General features: G+C 40.5%; 1 protein-coding gene across 1 annotated transcript in view; it reads left to right on the forward strand.

Moving 5' to 3' along the window:
• PCDH15 (protocadherin related 15) overlaps positions 1-21,678 on the forward strand; it is a 2,365,808-nt gene that overhangs the window by 200,328 nt on the left and 2,143,802 nt on the right. Inside the window, exon 2 of the mRNA XM_075348720.1 lies at positions 17,607-17,719. Coding sequence (XP_075204835.1) covers positions 17,635-17,719 — 85 coding nt within the window. The 5' untranslated portion in view covers positions 17,607-17,634. The remainder of the gene's footprint in view (positions 1-17,606; positions 17,720-21,678) is intronic.

The following is a 21,678-nucleotide window of genomic DNA, read 5'->3' on the forward strand; positions in this document are numbered from 1 at the left end:
GACTTTGGCAGCAAGATTTAAGGGGTTAATGGCCGCAGGTGGAAGTGATTCCACCCGCGGCTAGCAGGCACACATGTCAGCTGTCGAAAACAGCTGATATGTGTGCCGACCGCCGCCGCCTGCTGACGTAAGGGAGCGGGGCTTAACGGGACACGATCCTTGATGGATAGATCCGTCCAAGGTCGTGAAGGGGTTGGCTACTTAGTACAAGCAGATCAAAAAATGATCTGAGCAAAACAAGAGTAGAAAAACTTTTTCTACTATTTCCTTAGGGCTATTAGCTTACCTCTCGTTCTAAGATCCAACCCACCTTTTATCCAACAGACATATAAAAAAATATGTAAGAGGGCAAAGTAAAATAGAGCCATTTTCTTAGAAAATATGCCAATCAGATAAGGATCTATACCACGGTGCTCCATTTCTTTAATTATTGACAATGATTCTTCTGTCCATAATGATAAAAATATTCAATCATGGATACTTTTATGGTATGATCTGTATAAAGCACCAGTTCAATAAGAGTCATACACAGATTGGCCTCATTGTTTGACAAAAATATATCTATAATATAATCTAATCAAGTATTTTAAGAAAACTAATTTTTATTGACAGAGAGGGTAGTGTCACATCTGTCTGAGGCTACAGGCTTAAAAGGCTACCTCAGACAGAATTAGCACAAGCCACTCCCATCAGGCAAATTCCAGAGAAACTCCAACACCCTTTAACCTTTATATACGATATGAGTCTTACAATGGGGTCAATGGATTGCTACCACAGAAAGGCTGCTATTCGGTATTGAAAACCAGAGGTAGGAGTGATCACCAAGTAGAGTCAAAGCCGTCAAGTAATGTCAAGGGCAAAATGAACACACAAGCAGGTAGTCATAATTCAAGTCAGAATCAGTACATGGGAAAAACAAAACACAACAATAGTACAAGTTAGAGCCAGGTCAGAGACAAGTGCTACCTACATATACTAACTAATAACTGGCAGGTAGCATCAGTCTGCTGGGGTTTATATAGAAGGGGGTCCTCCGTATGGCTTCCAGAGCTAATTATCCACCAACTCACTACAGTAAAACAAAAGTAGATAACAAAGGGGAAACTATCGCCACCTAACGATCAGAGCAGGGGTTGCAGCATCATGTTCAGACATGGATGTCACAGGTAGGCTTTTTGCTTTGGTAACTGCACAACTCTCAGTGAAGCTCAGCAGCAGGAGCACTTTTGGACATTGTATAATGGTCTAGATATTTGGGCTGTCTAACTCTGAAAGTTTAATTGCTGATTTTTTGTGGAAAATCTAACTACTGGAGTATGACTTTCCTTTTTAAGTCCTATGAATAAAATATATCCTAACAAGAAATTAGGCTTTTCAGGGTCTGTATTTATTGAGAAAGGAAGAATTTCAAAGGTTAGTCTCAAAATGTGGTTCCAACTGCTGATACCAGTGAACAAGTCTTTGTAAGGCCGGTGTGACACTTGTGATTGCCTCGCGTGTATCTCGCGCGAGTGTCGCGGTGCATCACCCGTCACAGACTCACACTCTCCTCACAGGAACATCTCAGCTGCATAGAAATGCATGCAACCAACCCGCTCCTGTGAGGAGAGTGGGAGCATAAAAATAGCATAGCAAAAATGGGCAGGAGGGTAGAATGCAGAGGTGGATGACCTTGCTTGGCACCAGTGGGACACTAAGTATTGCAGACACTTTTTGTAAGCCACTAAGTGTCAGCACTGTTTGCTATAAAAATAGCGCAGCAAAAATGGGCAGTGGGGTAGAATGCAGAGGTGGATGACCTTGCTTGGCACCTGTGGGACACTAAGTTAGTATAGCAGACACTTTTTGTATGCCACTAAGTGTCAGCACTGTTTGCTATTAAAATAGCATAGCAAAAATGGGCAGGAGGGTAGAATGCACAGATGCTGTAAGTAGCACAACAGCAAAGGAAGCCTCAGTTTCTATCCCTGCCAATGAAAAAATGCAGCAAGGACTTGCCAGAGCTGATGTAGCCAGACGCTGTTATCTAAAGCACTGAACAGCGTTTGCACGGACCTGCCTAGCAACAATGCCTATGAAAAGCTGGAATTCAGCCCTGAAAAGGGCTTAAATTACAAGGAGTCCCTAATCCCTAAAGCGCTGTGTAGATTGCATTTTTATGGCTATAGCGCACACAGCAGCAGCAGCGGGAGCAGTGACTGTCACCCAGCCACAGCAGAGAGATAATGGCGGCGCCGGGGAAAATGGCCGGATCTTATAGAGCAAAGACATGTGACATGCACAGCCTATGACACATGCCCTTGCTTGTCTGGAAATAATCCACTTTGCGGTGTGTGTCTCTGTGATTTGCTAACAACCTGGCCCGCCCCACTGTATGTGCGGTTAGGGAAAAAAAAAAAAATGGCGATCGGCATTCTCTCAGCACTCAGCAGCAGCACTGATCTAAACCCCGTCCCCCCCGCACACTATACGCTGAATTTTGATAATAGCGTGATTCACAGTGGCTCACACTATTACAGTGAAAAGCCAGCTAGTAACTAGCTAGGCTTTTTGTTGATCGAACCGTTCTCGAATGTAATTTGAACTACCGAACTTTTACCAAATCGTTCGAGTTCGTCGAACAACTCGAACACTCCCCAAAATCACTCGAACATGAAATTGGCGAACCTCAAACCTCGAGCGTCACTCATCTCCAGTAAGAATAGGAGTTACACTATATCACAAAAGTGAGTACACCCCTCACATTTTTATTTTCTAGCAGTTTTCACATTAATGACTGTGACGAGTTATTTGGAGGGCACATCAAATTTCCACTATTATATAAGCTGTACACTGACTACTTTACATTGTATCAAAGTGACAAAGACAAAGAACAAGAGGCGATCAAATAGGTCTATTTATTTTTTATTATCAATAAAAGTGCGGACAGGTGAGGGGAGTCAAACCCGGTATACATCACTACAGTTATCATGCACCAATTGTGCAAGACATTATACAAAGTCAAGAGTGTGAACACATATGTACCCTTAAAATACAATCTGCATTGGGTATGAAATATTTATTCATCAAATATCCCTTATTGATTTACTGGACTCACTCATCCATACATGCACATACAGAGAGTACAATGTTATAGACACAGTGGAAGTCACATGAAACTACTCTAAGCTCAAACATGTACCACATGCCCAGAGGATAAAGTATGAGACCACCATCCATAAACCGCTATGTTGAACAGAAGTCAATGTCCATAAAGTACAATATAAATCTTGGTATCTTCATATGCACATGGTGACCATTATAATAGAAAGATCACGTAAATAATTCCAGGTGCAAAGCATGAAGCAGTCTATGGAATGGTGGCACAATTACTTAATTAGTGAGCAAAAAAATTTACATGCTCAGAAAAACAAGGGCTTCCATATAATACTTAGAAAATAGTGGTTTAATGACTAATGCTCAATATCCATAAGACACATGAACCGCTCCAGGCTCAAAACATAGACCACGTGCCCAGAAAATATGAGACCATTCTCCATAGATCACCATATTAAAAAGGCATCAATGTCCATTGATTACAATGTAAATCTCAATTATCTTTACATATATATGGTGACCAAAAAAGGATCATATAAATGGTTCTAGGTACAGAGCATGGAGCAGTCCATGAAATAATGGCACAAACACACAGAATATCATCCACTATTACAGTGTACAGAGGATAAGATATATAGGATAGAGACACTATTCATATATTGGTGAGCAAAAATTCCATGCTCATCAACAGAATTGAACTTCCGTATAATACTAAAATAGTGATGGTTACAAAGAACAGTGTTCAATATCCATACAATACAGGAGTTATAGCTCCAATATTCCTCATATGTACACAAGCGGATTCAAGAATTGTATATAATGAAAATACCACATAAGTTTTTTTCCAGGCTTGGGTCATGGAGCACATGGTCATGGAGATGACAATAACTGCAGTGGAATGCGCCCAATGCGCATTTCGGTGTAAACCTTCGTCACGCCCCCTGACGAAGGTTTACACCGAAATGCGCATTGGGCGCATTCCACTGCAGTTATTGTCATCTCCAGTAATATGTAAGTCTTGAGTTGTTTATTATATGTGCCTGTCTTATGCATAATTGGTTCTGGGCGATTCTCGTGCCCTGTGCACTACATGAGTGAATGGTGGATATCATATTGCAATGAGTCCATGGATTGCCATGTGCTCCATGACCCAAGCCTGGAAAAAAACTTATGTGGTATTTTCATTATATACAATTCTTGAATCCGCTTGTGTACATATGAGGAATATTGGAGCTATAACTCCTGTATTGTATGGATATTGAACACTGTTCTTTGTAACCATCACTATTTTAGTATTATACGGAAGTTCAATTCTGTTGATGAGCATGGAATTTTTGCTCACCAATATATGAATAGTGTCTCTATCCTATATATCTTATCCTCTGTACACTGTAATAGTGGATGATATTCTGTGTGTTTGTGCCATTAGTTCATGGACTGCTCCATGCTCTGTACCTAGAACCATTTATATGATCCTTTTTTGGTCACCATATATATGTAAAGATAATTGAGATTTACATTGTAATCAATGGACATTGATGCCTTTTTAATATGGTGATCTATGGAGAATGGTCTCATATTTTCTGGGCACGTGGTCTATGTTTTGAGCCTGGAGCGGTTCATGTGTCTTATGGATATTGAGCATTAGTCATTAAACCACTATTTTCTAAGTATTATATGGAAGCCCTTGTTTTTCTGAGCATGTAAATTTTTTTGCTCACTAATTAAGTAATTGTGCCACCATTCCATAGACTGCTTCATGCTTTGCACCTGGAATTATTTACGTGATCTTTCTATTATAATGGTCACCATGTGCATATGACGATACCAAGATTTATATTGTACTTTATGGACATTGACTTCTGTTCAACATAGCGGTTTATGGATGGTGGTCTCATACTTTATCCTCTGGGCATGTGGTACATGTTTGAGCTTAGAGTAGTTTCATGTGACTTCCACTGTGTCTATAACATTGTACTCTCTGTATGTGCATGTATGGATGAGTGAGTCCAGTAAATCAATAAGGGATATTTGATGAATAAATATTTCATACCCAATGCAGATTGTATTTTAAGGGTACATATGTGTTCACACTCTTGACTTTGTATAATGTCTTGCACAATTGGTGCATGATAAGTGTAGTGATGTATACGGGGTTTGACTCCCCTCACCTGTCCGCACTTTTATTGATAATAAAAAATAAATAGACCTATTTGATCGCCTCTTGTTCTTTGTCTTTGTCTTATTGTAATAGCGATTTGGTCTTATATTGTGGTCCTTATTCTGCATAATATACTACATCGTGCTGACTATTTATTATCGTTATGCAGAATCTATGTATGCCATTTCTTACTCTATTGTATCAAAGTGTCATATCATCATTGTTGTCCCATGAAAATATATAGTCAAATATTAATACAGATGCGAGGGGTGTACTCACTTTTGTGATATACTGTGTGAGTCTTGGAAAATGGAATTACACTTTAATTTTTAATTGAAGTTCAGAATTTTTTATCCAGTAAATAATAGAAAAAGAATCATACATAGTTAGAATAGGTGAAAAGACATTTGTGAACCAGAGCTGTGTATAGAAGATACTTTCAAGATTGATGACATACACTATCTAGGGAAGAAGGCAGGGGTTACTGACATCAGAGCTGGGATACAGGGAGAGTGACAGGACAAACTTCTAAAAGGCAAACAGATTACATACAGTAGTCGTGTAACAGGAACAATATAATGAAAATACAATACTGTCAAGAAGCAAAAATGAAAAATGGCCATGTCTTTAGGGGTTGAACTAAATCAATTTATTATTTTTTTCCGACATTTAAATTGTTTGTATGAGCAAACTTTATGGCAAAGATATACACTATGCATAATAGAGAGTAAGCCTAGTACTGTCACCCTTATATTTAAATGAAGGCATGAGTACTTGACATGATATTCCAAATTCAGTAAGTGATGGCATAATTATTACTGCTATTCTAATTTCTAGGACTCTCCACCTTGACAGTGTATCTTCCTAGCAGGCTGTTTTTTTCTTTGCTGTAGGACATCCCAAGCTGCCCACAGTAGTGCACCACCAGTGACGAAGCTAGAGTGTGATGGGTCCTGGTTTAAAATTTGGATATGGCCCCCTTCCCCACTAGTTGGTCAGATATATGGGACCCTTTAGCATTCTAAATCCTATAAAAACATACAAATTTCTCCCCTCCCTCTTCATTATGTAGAAATGACACCAATCCTGGTATACATGCCCACCATTCTGGTATACATGGTCCCCATCCTGGTACATATTGTTCCAATCTTAGTATATATGTTCCTCATTGTGGTATATATGATCCATATCTTGGTATATGTGACCCAATTTACAGAGTATTCACAAACCACATTTATTGTTCACATAAAAGCATAATTGTGGTACATTTTTGGCAGTCATCTAATCTTAAACACCGGGGTAATAACCTACACATTTCAGCTTTCGTTAAGCCTTGCTCATGATATATATAAGGCTTAGCGAAAGCTGAAACGAGTAGGCTTTTGCCCATTAGTTTATGATCAGTTGACTGATAAAGATTTACCACTATTATGATTTCATGTGAACAATAAATGTGAAGTTTTATAACTACTTCTTGGATTCAGTAAACTTCTTGCATCTTTGGATTTTCTCCATATTGGATTTTAGTATGTATATGTCTTCAATGGGCCTCATCCTGGTATATATAGTCCTCATCCTGGTATACATAGTCCTCATCCTGGTATATATGTTCCTCATCCTGGTATATATGTTCCCCATTCTGGTATATATGGTCCCCATCCTGGTACATATAGTTCCCTACCTGGCCTGGTATATATGATCCTCATTGTTGTATATATGTCCCCATCCTGTTATACATGGTCCCCATCCTGGTATATATGGTCCGCCTCCTATTTTATATGGCCCGCATCCTGGTATTCCTGGTCCTCATCTTGGTATATATGGTCCTCCTCCTGGTATATATGCTACTCATCCTGGTATACATTGTCCCATTCTTAATATAAATGTCCTGTCTCTAACACATAAAAAAACCTATTGAATTCACCTACCCTCCATTCCCACGTCTTTCGGTATCCTCAGTAGCCAGCCTGCAGTAACTGGCAACTGACATCGGAGTGCACGCCATTGCACATGATGTCACAAACAAGCAGCACCCCCAATATCCATACAGACGTCAACTGCCAGTCACTGTTTAGCCGGCAGTATGTATCGCAGTACAGGGACCCAGCACATTTTTGCGCCACGATGCATTTCAGCTGGATGTGTGCCCATGGAAGCTCATCCAGTTGAAGTAGGCACTGTGGTCAACAGGCTCCTCTAACCCTGAGCCTGGTCATGACCTCTGCGAACACAATCTGTACATGCCTGTTCAGCACCAATCAAGTAAAGGATGTCAGTTGTACATCTCTCCAAAGCCTGGTGGACGGGAAGTAATGCAGCAAAATTTCATCTCCCATGCCACCCCTCCCATCTAGCAGGTGAAAGTACATGTTGTGTAGAAGATATTCAATAAATACTATGACTTTAGACAGTCAGTGCAGATTATGCATATTTTGTCATTGCTGCCAAAATGACAAATGTCTGCTGAAAAAGGGAATTCTTGATGGAACAATAATCACTTATATAGTGGCAATCTCATAAACCCCAAATCTAAATTATTCTGTTTATTACATCTGATAAAGTATTGTCGGTGTGATAGTAATTTAAGATGAAATATAAAGACTGGCGTAGGTAGATTTTTTCCTCCACTTGACTGCAATATGGATAGAGTTCTTAAGACAAACCTCAGTAACAGCAAGGAATACACCGGTGAACCTCACCGTAATAGCAGCTGCAGACTCTAAATGAACAAAGCAAGGTAGAAACCCGAGAGAATTACAATTCTCCAGCAATAATCACAACTCACCAATGAAAGGATGATGTTAAAAATGAGACTGCTAAATCCTATCTGAAACTGAGTAATGCATGAAGAACAGGTTGCCTGTTGTCCTTGAAGAATTGAATTCCAATCAGTTGTATTTTCCGTCTTTCCACGGAGAACACGTGTAGACTATGAAGCACGGATTCATTCTTCTGGTAGAATAAAAATAGCATATTAATTTGTAATCTATCGGATGAAGGGTGGTACTGAGGAGTTGGCAGAAATATCTCATGTTTCTGTATTGTATGGAGTTTTCTCACCTTGGCATTTTTCCACCTTGATGAGTCATTTCTCATAAAGAAGCTTTATTTAACTGATCTGTGCTTCTGGAAGTCAATGAACAAAAAAAAGGGCAAAAGTAGGTACAATCATAGATAATGCACATTTTCCCAAGACACAAAGTAATTGAATCCGTAAAAGAAAAAAAAAATGTATTGTTTCAATCTCATTCAACTGCAATGGTTTGTTCGGTTTAAATAAATTAAAAATGTCTATCACAGTAATTGAAAAATAAATATTCCAGATAAGCGCTCACAATGCACCATGTGTAATAAACATTTAAGCCTGTTTAACTTCCTATCTGTAATAGGTATACTATATTGTAAAACAATTTGCCGCAAGTTGTGGCAGGCTGCTTGCTGAACAGATTGGATTCACTTAACTACTGTTGATTTTCTTAAAAGTAGTGTTAATGGTTTGGAACTTTTCTTCCCATAGATTCCCATTAGTTGGTAGGTTTGTGAGCGCTGCAATGTAACTTAAACAGATTAACTATAAAGCATTGCTCCACTATGTAACATTTCATGTTTTACACAATTTATAAGTGTGTCGCCCAAGGATAGGGGGTGCTCAGATCCAGGCCAAGGGGTCACTTCTGAAGGTGTCACGGTGGCGTGACCCAGTCTGTGATCCCAGGCACCACAACAAAAGGGGCATTATATACAGGGGAGATTTGGTAGTCTATGTTCCGTGACGCCACCCGTGGTGTGCGGTGAGGTAATGGAGCACCGCCGCTGCCGGTCACAGGATCCCGGGGATGGTAATAGGCAGCAAGGTGGTGATTTTCCCTCCATGGGTAGGGTGTTGATGTCCCGGGACCCCGGTGTGATGGATTGGGGAGTAACGGGTGCAGTCCACGGCTTGGACCGGGTGGTGCAGGAGTACTCACAGTATAAAGCAATAACTGACACGAGTCCAAGAATTAACCAAGTTGCTGGTAACTGGTGCTCACGGCTGCTGTGAGGACGGGTCCCACACCCGTGTGTGTAATTCGGGTGTTTTTCTCCTGCCTGGATTTGGTGTCTGTGTCTGCTCCGTACACAGGAAGCGGCTGGCCTATTCCTGAGGCCCTCACTGACACTTCTCCTAGCCCCACACAGGGGCTGCTTCCAGACCTCTCTCCTCCTGCAGATTGACTAAAACTACACTCTGCTCTCCCCAAGCTCCTCTCTCCCTCTCCCGTTTTCCTGAGGAGGGGGCGAGTGGGGCCTGATTGGCTGGAGTGTATTGGTGTGGGAAGCTCCCCAAGGGAGAGTGAGCTCTGCACCACAAAGATGTATGCAGACCTCTGTGACACTCTGGTTTTGCCAGGGCGGCACATAAGCATCTTATAGACATGTGGATTTTTTTTTTTTACAAGACTTGATTTCTAAGGCCTCCTTTGTCAGATGTAGAAATGCAAGCTGTAGAAGTTTATTTTTCTACTTTGTGATGCAACATTTATTATTAAAGGAGTTGTCCACTACTTTTACATTGATGGCCTTAGGATAGGTCATCAATCTCTGATTGGCCGGGGTTCAACACTCAGCACGCCCGCCAATCAGCTGATCTCGGCCCCGGCCACAGCAGCAGGCAGCCAAAAATGCTCGGTTCAGGAGCTGCCCCGTCTTCTGTGGCCAGATAATGCTAATCAATAGGAGGCAAATGTGAAGTACTTGGCCATGGCCGCTATCAGAAGACAGAGCAGTGCTGGAAGTGAGCATTCCCAGCTGCCTGCTGCCACCACCGGGACAAAGATCAGGTGATCGGCGGGTGTGCTGGGTGTTGGACCCCGGTTAATCAAACATTAATGACCTATCCGAAGGATAGGCCATCAGTATAAAAAGTAGTGGACAACCTCTTTAATGTATAATGCAAGAATCTTGGTTTATACCAGGTTTAATTGATGTGGTTTTTATGGGTAACTTCCATGTCTCTGACTTTGCAAATCAGGCAGAGTCTCATCTCATTGCATTTGTTCTGATCTTCTAATGATAGCAGTGGTCAATCAGTAACATAAAATTGCTGTGAACTTTCATTACAGAATCTCAGTGCAGAGGTGGACATCTCATTGATGCAACCTGTGCGGCTGCACAGTGGCCCAGAAGGTAAAGGGGCCCATTTCTACCTCAAAGCAGGTGGAATTGCACATTTTGATGATCTCTTGGGCTGCAAAGGGCCCATATACTGTCCATGCACAGGGGCCTTCTTCTGTCTGTGTCCACCAGTGTCTCAGTGCATCCTATGTGATAGATCTTTAGCTTGCTTCCCCTGGCTTTTGCTTGTTATAGATTTCTTCCTATTAATATTATTCTTCTTATTACTTATTATTATAGCACCATCTATTCCATGGCGCTTTACATGTGAAAGGGGTATACACAATAGGGACAAGTTCAATAATCATAAACAATGCAAGGCACAGACTGGTACAGCAGGAGAGAGGACCCTGCCCGCGAGGGCTCACAGTCTACAAGGGATGGGTGAGGATACAGTAGGTTAGGGTAGGGCTGGTTGTGCGGCGCTATGTCAGACTGAGGGTTACGGCAGGTTGTAGACTTGTTGGAAGAGGTTGGTCTTCAGGTTCCTTTTGAAGCTCTTACAAGCAAAATACAGAGAAGACAAGCTGTAGCTAAATCTTTCAGGATAAAATTAAGATGATGCATTAACTCTGCAGCTAATCATTGTGTAGAATGATCTATTTTATTACTTTGCATTTAAAGAAAGCAGAAATCTTAGGCTACAAGTAGACAAGCAGACAAGGAGGATGGATAGGAGAAGAGAAGCAATCTGTCTACCATAAATAGCCAATAGTCATGTAGTTCCATTAAGAATGAATGAAGTGCAGTCAAGCATGCACACTACCACTGCATTCATTTAATGACCAAAGTAACCTATTTTTGCAGTCAGTGGGTGGTCTTACCCTACTGATATAAAAAATATTGTCTAAACTTAGGATATGTGATAACATCTTGTTACTGAAATATTCTATTAAAGCCAAATCATAATGCTGCACTAATATTAATTTAAAAACCAAGTCAATATTCAAATTTTTGCTGTTTATTACTGGAAATTGTCAGCAGTTTTGAGTAACTGGGCTGTGGGCGGCATTTCACTGCTCATCACAGCGCAGCATGTCATGCACTCTCTCCCTCGCTGCAGAGCGCCGCAAGCAGGAGCAATGATGGGCTTTGACGCTGGGCTGTGACAAGCATCGAAACACTGGGCACACCCAGTCACTCAGGAAGACTGAGGCCAACCTGGGTGACGTCAGGTCAACTGGAAGTTGGTTTGTCAACTGGAAGTTGACGTGACATCACCAGATCTCAGAGGTCAAGGAGCCCGGGGTGTAACTTCATGGGGATAAGCAGACCACATTTGCACCGCTCAGAGGCAAAATTGACTGAACAAGGTATTTAGAAAAAGCATTTCCTATCAGTTTTACAGAGATGTGGACACTTTTGCAGAGTAGTGAGCAACCTTTTTAACTATGTGGAGATGACTAAAGGCTTGGAACCACAGGGATATTGAATAAGAAGGTGCATGTACTCTTGAGCAGTCTTTGAAGTATTTAGGATCATTCTGCAAATATATCTCAGGATTTTAAGGCAACACTCCTTCAGGTGAGATAAAGTACGCCCTTATCGACTTCATTACTTTGGAGTGAATTCTTGTTTCTATCTTGTATATCTACAAAATAATCCCAAATACTCCATAGTAAATTTTAAGAGTAGTTGAATTCTACTATCATTTATGCCTTTAAACCCACCACTAGGATTCAGACTGTGCTCTTTCTTCCTTTGTATCAGTGAAAGGCTAAAGTTCTGTTTTGCACTAACAAATTTTTTCATTGTGTTTTTGATATTTGTTTACCTTGGACACTCATTAACGCACCACTCCAGCAAGTTTTTTATTTCCCCTTTGGAGTGGTGCTTTAAATGTAAGCCCAATTACCCATTTCTATTACTCACCTGCCACCTCCTTCATCAGTTTCCAGAGTCTCTATTGATTTGTGACCTGCCGGTAGCTCCATTGTTTTATAGTGCAAACCAGAGGTCACAATTCAATGCAACTCTACGAGAGACTTATTCTGGCCTTGCTCTTGCTCTCATAGACTTATATGGAGCGCTTGTGACATAACTTCTGACATCCGGCCAGTCAGAATTTACAGTCACAAGATGATGTCGGAAAAAAGTGAAAATGCCAAAAGCTGGTTGGTAAGTGCTGAATGAGGCCAAGGAACTTAGATTTAAAGCACCACTCCAGCACTGAAAAAAAACATGCTGAAGTGGTGTTTTATCTTTGTAATATAATCAGATATGCATCTAGGTTTTCCTATTCCGGGGCAAGAATTCAGTTTGGCAACCCCCATGCGGTTTGAGCAGTCGTCATGTAACCAATCATTCATATGAGATTTGCACACATTTACTCACGTGACAGTGAGCTGCTTATCCTAATTTTCTCAATGTTCATTGAAAAAACTGAGAGAAGCAGGAGAAGAGCTAATTGTTACATGACCATAAGTATGAAAATTGCATATGAGTGACCATGTGATGACTGCTGGAACTAGCAAGCAGATCTGAATCCTGACGGTGATTATATTACACTCTGTTGAGATTGGAATGCAATAGTGCTTCATTTTATAATTAAAGGACTTGTTCAGAATTGAGAAGAAGTCTGCCGTCACTTTAGGTAAATGCAGGTTTCTACTTCCCCCTCTCCATACGGCCCACCCATTCCACCTCTTCCACGCTAGCCAGTCTCTATTCTGTGCCCCCTAACATTTTTCTCAACCCCTACTGTTTCCTCACTACCTCCGCTCTCATCTTCTCTTGCTCCCCATACTGAAACAGCACCCATCCTCTCCTCATTTCTCATACTGTGTTTGCACCCATCCCCCTCTCACTGTTCTCACTGTGTCTACATACATTCCCCTCTTTGCTCCCCATGCTGTGTTCTCAAATTTCTCGCCACCTCGCTAGCCATACTTCGTGGGCACCTATTCCTTCTTGCTCCCCATACTGTGTCCTCAAATTCCTGCCGCTCGCTCCCTTTACTGTGTCCTCAGATTTCTTGACCATTGTTTACTCTCCATACTCTGTCCAAATACACTCCCCCTTGCTTTCCATACTGTGTCTGTATACATTCCCCTAATTACAATACATCTTTGGTATCTTCAGCTTCACTGACGCACTTACCACACCAAACATCTACTGCCTCTATAATTAACTGACCTGATAGTGCTGCTGATGTCCCTCTGACCCTTAAATGCTTGTGGTTAGGGATTTAATTGTAGTCATGCCTGAAAGATGCAAGAACAATTGATCACTGGGAGCTGACACATTGCATATTATCTGAGCCAGCTTTCAGCTTAACAGGTGGCTCAGAGAATGGTCAACTCTCTCTTTACAGGGAGCAAAATGCAGTTGCCTGGAAAATACCTAGACTAAAGGGCACTTTACACACAGCGACATCGCTAGCGATGTCGCTCGTGAAAGCACCCACCCCGTTGTTTGTGCATCACGGGCAAATCGCTGCCCGTGGCGCACAATATCGCTAGTACCCGTCACATATACTTACCTTCCTAGTGACGTCGCTGTGGCCGGCGAACAGCCTCTTTTTTTAAGGGGGGGCAGTTCCTGTGGCGTCACAGCGACGTCACACGGCAAGCGTCCAATTGAAGCGGAGGGGCGGAGAGCAGCCGCATGAATGTCACGCCCACCTCGTTGTCGGAGGATGCAGGTACGGTGTTGTTCGTCGCTCCTTGGGTGTCACATGTAGCGATGTGTGCTGCCTCAGGAACGACGAACAACCTGCGTCCAAAAGCAGCAACGATATTTTGGAAATGGACGACTTGTCAACAATCAACGATTTGGTAAGTATTTTGCATCGTTAGCAGTCGCTCGTATGTGTCACACGCAACGGCATCGCTAACGAGGCTGGATATGCGTCACAAATTTTGTGAACCTAACGACATCTCGTTAGCGGTGAAGTTGCGTGTAACGGGGCCTATAGACTGTCCCATTAGGTGACCCAAAGGTGCACCCCTTCCGGCTGCGTTTGGGGAAAATGCCCCCTCTCCTTCCCCCTGGATCCACCATTTAATGTACTGACCACTTATGCAAATGGTGTAGCATGTCATAGCAGGAAATAAATATTCTTGTAGTGCAACAATTGTTGGATGGGCACTTGCAACATCTGAAAGCTCAAGAAAATAGTTAAGTGGTTGAGTGCTGTATTTTTTTCATATACTGCATAGCTCAAACTATTAAGTATTAGAAATCTGCTCCTTCTTATCAGCTGGACATTTCCGCAATAGTTATAAAAGAGAAGATTGTAAAGACTTAGATTGCTCCTTTAATATATGTAAAAAAAAATAATACTGACAATTCAAAAAAAGCAATATATAAAATGTCGCTTGTTATGCTGAAATTGTTCAGGATGCTGGTGTTGACCTTCTAGAAACACTGTTTCTTACATTTAGCATAATAATTACACCTTTTGTAGTATATAACTGAGAATTCTGCCGAGATTAATTTACTAGTTTTGATCACGTACTTATTAGTAAGTGAATATATGAAATGCAACTTGTTTTTTTTATTTTTAAATGGCATAGGAATAATAGGAGACTAAACAAAAGATAGCTATATGAAGGTCAGTCAACTGTGTTTCCATGTGATGGATATATGTAAAAGTTCATTGTTCACATCAATATAAAATATTACACTCCATTATAAGAGAGTGAGCAAAGTGAGAAAATATCAAAACGACGTGAATTATAGAGATTTTATTACAAGGATGCATCAATATAAACTTTTGTAGAAGGAACATTGGCACAAATAGAGTTTTTAAAAATGAAATGCTATATAAAGAATTTTGCAGTCTGACACTGAGTACTACATTGTGATCCAAAATCCTTTGGTAATTTTCAGATTTAATGATACCTTGCACACAGCCAAGGCAACTAGTGCCAGAGGCAGCAAAATATTCCCAAAACATCTTGAACCTCCACCATATTTGACTGTAGGTACTGTATTCTTTTCCTTGTAGGGTCATTCCATTGCAGTAAACAAAAAAATGATTTGCTTCACCAAAAAATCTTGGTCTCATGTGACTACAAGATGCTTTCCCAGAAGGATTTTGGCTTATTTATATACATTTTGGAAAACTGCAGTCTAGCTTTTTTATGTCTCTGTGTCAGCAGTGGAGTCCTCCTGAGTCTCCTGCCTTAGCATTTAATTTATTTTAAAAGTTCACTAAGAGTTGGTGATGACACTAATATACCCTGAGCCTGCAGGACACCATAAATTTATTTGGAGCTTGATTGGGGCTGCTTATCCACTATCCAGACTATTTTGAGTTGCAAACTTTCATCAATTTTTCTGTGAAGTGTATGTCCAGGGAGATTAGCTACAGTGCCATGGGTAATAAACGTCTTGATTATGTTGTGCACCACTGACAAAGGAACATCAAGGTCTCTGGATATGGACCTGTAATCTTGAAATAGTTCAAAATGTTCAACAATTTTTGTTTTCAAGTCCTCAAACAGTTCTCTTCTCTTTATGTTCTCCAAGCTTACTGTGGCACACACCGACACACAATATATTAAATCAACTTCTCCTCTTTTTAGCTGGTTTCAAATATGATTTTCATATTGCCCACATCTGTTACTTGCTATAAGTGAGTTTAAACAAGCATCACATAATTGAAACAAAGTTTTTTACCCACAATTTTGGAAAGGTACGAAGAGTTTTTGTGTTTTTTTGTGAAATGATGACCAATTTGTCTTTTTGTCTATTTATTTGTGTTGTTCCAAAACACACAAAAAAAAATAAACATGAGTATAATAAAACATTTGTAATTATCAGAGAAGAAATACTTTATTTTCTGGAACTATTTCAAGACAGCTAATACTTTCGGCCTTGACTGTAGTACTCCCCTACAATGCACCATTTATATTATTAATTCCTTGTTATGTAGCAGAAGATTTATTTGGCCAACTCAGACTTCAAGGCTGAGAAATATCTGTTACCCTTATACCAGTTATGGATATGGCCCCCGGGTGCCGATAGAAGAGCTTTTCAGCTTTTTTTTCTTTTATATGTCATATTGTTACATTTTAACACATTGAATTAGTACTTAAGACTATTGTACACATGTGTATGTACCTAAGATATGTATATTTGTGTTCATACACTATGTATGTGCAGAAAAATAAAATTAGTTATAAAATAATCACATTTTCCATTATCCTGATAACATTCTACTCCTTACGTCTTAGATTTGATGCAAATTTCATGTGTATTTACATGTCTTGTGTCTTCTGAGGCCAAAGAAGTCATAAAAGACTGCTAAAGGATGTTGCATTTCTTTTAGCATGAAGTTATTTATTATAACTGGAACATTCATAGGAAAACCAGCTCTGCTAGGTCGGTTGATCCCAAGGATCATGTGATCATCAAGTTCATCAGTTGCATAAGATTTGCTATATGTAGCCTGGAAGAGAAGTCAGAAGAGGTGATAACGACTTTTGTGTTCTCCTCAGGGTACCCGGTTGTCTCTGACAGCTGAGGACCTGACCCGAACTGCTCCTGCTAGATTGCACAAGCCAGATTGTTAATTTAGCAATGTTCTCCAATTGACAGTGGGCAGTGAGGAAGGGGTTAAATAGCATTTAAAAGTCATACACGTAAAAAGTTTTTTTTTTACCCCCCCTCCTTGCCATATTTTCATAGGCATATAAACTACATAACATTTATTAATTCATTTCAGTGGTAAATACTCTTTAGAAAAGTTCACACAGCCCACGAGCAGTCGAGGTATAAATAAAGAATATTAGCTCACTTTTGTAGATCTGCCGGCGTTTCAGCCTTGGCTTTCTTTTAAGTTGCATCTGAGATTTCATGCTGATGTCTGTATCATAGAAAAGAGAGGTTTGATTTTTAGATTGATGTTTTCTACAACTGCCATAACATTTTACAGTCAATTTTAGTACTTTGGTACCATTTTCTGAACTCCTGACACATGGAAGCGTTATAGAAAGAAAAAGAAAACAAAAGTCGCTCTTTACTGCGGATTTGTTATCAGAAGACCTTCTTTTTAGGATTGCTAGAGGGCAATACGTAAAGTCACACTGCTTATTTCTGTGGAGAAGAACAGTTACACTGTTATTGATACCAGTCAACGATGATGAACAGAATAGAAGTCTCCGCAACATGACTGTCATTGAATGAATGATAAATGAGCCTGTCATATCTTCATGTTGTTGGTTTTTTTTTTTCTTTCTCATTTCAGATTGGCCCCGAGTGACGTTTGACAGAAAATGATACTGAAGCTCTGGAACTGGATAACTTTTGCAATAGTGTTAGGAAACTCTTTCAAATGCAATCTGGCACAGAGTGATGAAGGTATGGGGTTTAATTCTTTATTGACTTTTAGACTTATGTGTTTTCAGAGTATATATATATATATATATATATATATATATATATATATATATATATATATATATATATATATATATATATGTATATATATATATATATATACATATATATATATATATATATATATATATATATATATATATATATATATATATATATATAGAGAGAGAGAGAGACAAGACAAGCTCCTGAGTGAATAGATAGAAGGTGCTGGTAGACTTTTTATTAGCCCATGTGTGCAAGAGCACATTGCAGATTAATAGTTGGCTGTATTTTTTTTATATTATCATTAATATTAATTTATAGAGCACCATTGATTCCATGGTGCTGTATATGAGAAGGGATTACACACAAAATACATATACAGGTTACAATAGACAGAATGGTACAGAGGGTATAGGGCACTGACCTTGTGGGCTTACATTCCATAGAATAATGGGGAGGAGACAGAAGGTGGGGTGGTGGCAGCTCTAGTTGTGGTGAGGTGGCAGCTCCGGCATTGGTGAGGCAGTAGCTCCGGTGGTAGTGAGGCATCAGCTCTGCTGGTGGTGAGGCTGCAGCTCTGGTGGTGCGGAGGTGGCAGCTCTGATGTTGGTGAGGCAGCAGCTCCAGTGGTGGTGAGGTGGCTGCTCTGGCGATGGTGAGACGGTAGCTCCGGTGGTGGTGAGGCGGAGCTTTGGTGATGGGAAGGTGGCAGCTCCGGTGGTGGTGAGACAGCAACATTGGCGGTGGTGAGACAGCAGGGTCATTGGAGATAACCACACATAGTTTTGTGCCCACCTTTTTGCACACACACACACACACACACAGATATATATATATATATATATATATATATATATATATATATATATATATATAGTGAAAATGTTGAAATATTGAGGGTCCACCTTTTGATATCTTCATCTGCAATTGTATGGAAACTCCTTTGATCAGTTTTACTTTATACACTAAACATTAAATTACATTATGGTTTATATTAAATCTTGGTTAAATTAAACCTTCATCTTCAGTTTACACTATTCGAAGTATACTTTAGGGAATGACATCAATTGCAATTCCCAAAAATGGTTACAACTTTGGGGACAAAAACATAGTTTCGCAGAATTTCATAACGCTCGTGGTTGCCTATAGGCTCCTCGGCAGTCTAAGGGCCTATGCAGTGTGTATGTAGAGTTTCTGATGCTCCCCTGACAAATAATCTAAAAATTAAAGGATTTGGCATGTCAATTTTTTTATCCGTATATAGGTTGCCAACAAAGGTTTGTAAGAAATCCTTATTCCCCTTTCTCCATGAAAAACACGTGAATGCTCAGCCAAACTGAGTGATAGCTGTCAGAAGATGAAGGTCCCCATACACATTAGACTAAAATTGGCTGAAACGGTTGATATGATTTCTAAGAAGAAAGGATCCAAGCTGCTGAATTTCAATGCCTGCTCCTATTGATCTAACTAGTAATAAGCCACTGCCAGAGGAGTTTGGCAGCTGCTTTATCATAAAAACCACAGGAGCTCTCTGAAGAGTTGAGTTTTTTATGCATGGGGGATAGGGGGAGTCAGGGGAGATACAGTTATTTAATGTGTATGTGGGTGAGCATTCATCCAACAGGTATCTAAGATGCTAACTCCGTGGGTCGCCTGTCATCTGTCGATGAATTTGAGACTGTAGTCATTCAAAAAAGGCTGAGTGTGTTTATAGTTCTGCAGGGTAAAAAGTGAATCCATCTACACCAAATCCATTTATAGTCAATCATAATAAGGAATAAGAGAAGTTCATAAAAGCTGTAAAAAATAGTATTTTCATGAAATTAAAGGCTATTTGCAAAATGCATTTTTTTACTACATTGATGCCATTAAAGGGAACCTGTCATCAGAAATTTCGCCCAAAAGCTAAAAGATTCCCCCTCTGCAGCTCCTGGGCTGCATTCTAGGAAGGTCCCTGTTATTATTGTGCCCCATGTGAGACCAAAATAAAGCCTTTATAAAGTTCTACCTTTTTGTATGCAGCTTCTGTAAATCCGACACGGGGGCGGGCTCTCTGCCGTCCGTTATTCTGCCTCCTGGTCCTGTATGCCGCCCCATCGCTCCTTTCCATATCTGATGCACCGCCCACTGCTCCAGCCATCCCCGCGCATGCCCAGTGCCAGTCTCACGGGACTGAGCACTGTGACTGCTGGTGATGTGTGCGCAGGCAAGTGATTATGGACGGGGCTGTGACTGTTATCAGCAAGTACCCGGCCATAATCTCTTGAGCGCGCAAACCTCTCCAGCGTCACACTGAGCTCAGTGTAGATGCTAGACTGTATGGGCTGCTTCCAGGGATGACGTCCCTTTGTCATGTGATAGTATTTCGAACACGCCCCTATCACATGACAAAGGGACGTCATCCCTGGAAGCAGCCCATACAGTCTAGCATCTACACTGAGCTCAGTGTGACGCTGGAGAGGTTTGCACGCTCAAGAGATTATGGCCGGGTACTTGCTGATAACAGTCACAGCCCCGTCCATAATCACTTGCCTGCGCACACATCACCAGCAGTCACAGTGCTCAGTCCTGTGAGACTGGCACTGGGCATGCGCGGGGATGGCTGGAGCAGTGGGCGGTGCATCAGATATGGAAAGGAGCGATGGGGGCGGCATACAGGACCAGGAGGCAGAATAACGGACGGCAGAGAGCCCGCCCCCGTGTCGGATTTACAGAAGCTGCATACAAAAAGGTAGAACTTTATAAAGGCTTTATTTTGGTCTCACATGGGGCACAATAATAACAGGGACCTTCCTAGAATGCAGCCCAGGAGCTGCAGAGGGGGAATCTTTTAGCTTTTGGGCGAAATTTCTGATGACAGGTTCCCTTTAAAGATAAAGTCTGCAAAAGTGCATAAAACCTGTGAGGCAAAATTGGCTTTGTCCATAAGAAGTAATGTTTTCCCATTTTCATATACAGTACATAGAGTTATAATGATAGCACTAAAATGACAATTCTGTACACACATTACTATCACATATATGGTCCTTGAATATTTGTCCCAATCATGGTTATTAAGTATGCAACAATTTCCAGAATTCTCTATCAAATTATATCCAAAAATTGGAAAATATAATGTACCCAATTCATGATGTATTTAGAAACTGTATATAGACCACTGGCTTAATTTGCAGCTTGTGGGTGCAAAAGTATCACTTCCATCAGGATCCCCCATTTATTACCGGTATTATCAGTTTTCCCATATAGGCCTAATAGTTTTTGTCTTCTCATATGAACCAAGAAGGGTTTTGGGCTCCTCCTAGGCTGCGGGGCTAAGGTAACCCCTACATCCACTGCACTTACATCCCTGTAGTAATAAAGTATGACAAACTCTAAAGATGCCTAAAAAGGGCTAAAAAACAATAGTGTTCCATTTTCATAAATTTATTGTCATTTATACATTTCATTATTAAAATCAAGCATCTTGTAGCTTTATTAATCTACCAATGCCTCACATCGGTGTTGACAGGCTGTTAGGCTTGTGTTAATAAGCATCATGGACATTGTGTTTTTAGCTCTTCTTTTAGCAAGTACATTGTAATAATGAGCCGATGCGTGCAGTGTTCACCTATGTACGAAGGTATAATATTACATCTACAAAGGCACAGTCATCAAACTGTGCCCCAGGGTATATCACAATGTCTAAGTAGTAAACGTAGAAAAGTGTAATGTATATTCCTTAGTGTAAATTGTTGCTCCAGGGTAGGTGGATAAGTGAATCTCCAGCAGGCAGTCATCCATAGGTTAAGCAGCATCTCATAAAAGCCCCATTGAAAATTCACTAGACCAGTTGCACAGGTGACTCATCAAAGCTCTCATTGCTATTAACCTGATTTTAAAGTTTAAGAAAAGTATAAACCTAACCAGCTTTCAATACATAGACCAAGCTATAGTCT

Source organism: Anomaloglossus baeobatrachus, chromosome 5 (assembly GCF_048569485.1).
Source record: "Anomaloglossus baeobatrachus isolate aAnoBae1 chromosome 5, aAnoBae1.hap1, whole genome shotgun sequence".
Taxonomy (NCBI): Eukaryota; Metazoa; Chordata; class Amphibia; order Anura; family Aromobatidae; genus Anomaloglossus; species Anomaloglossus baeobatrachus.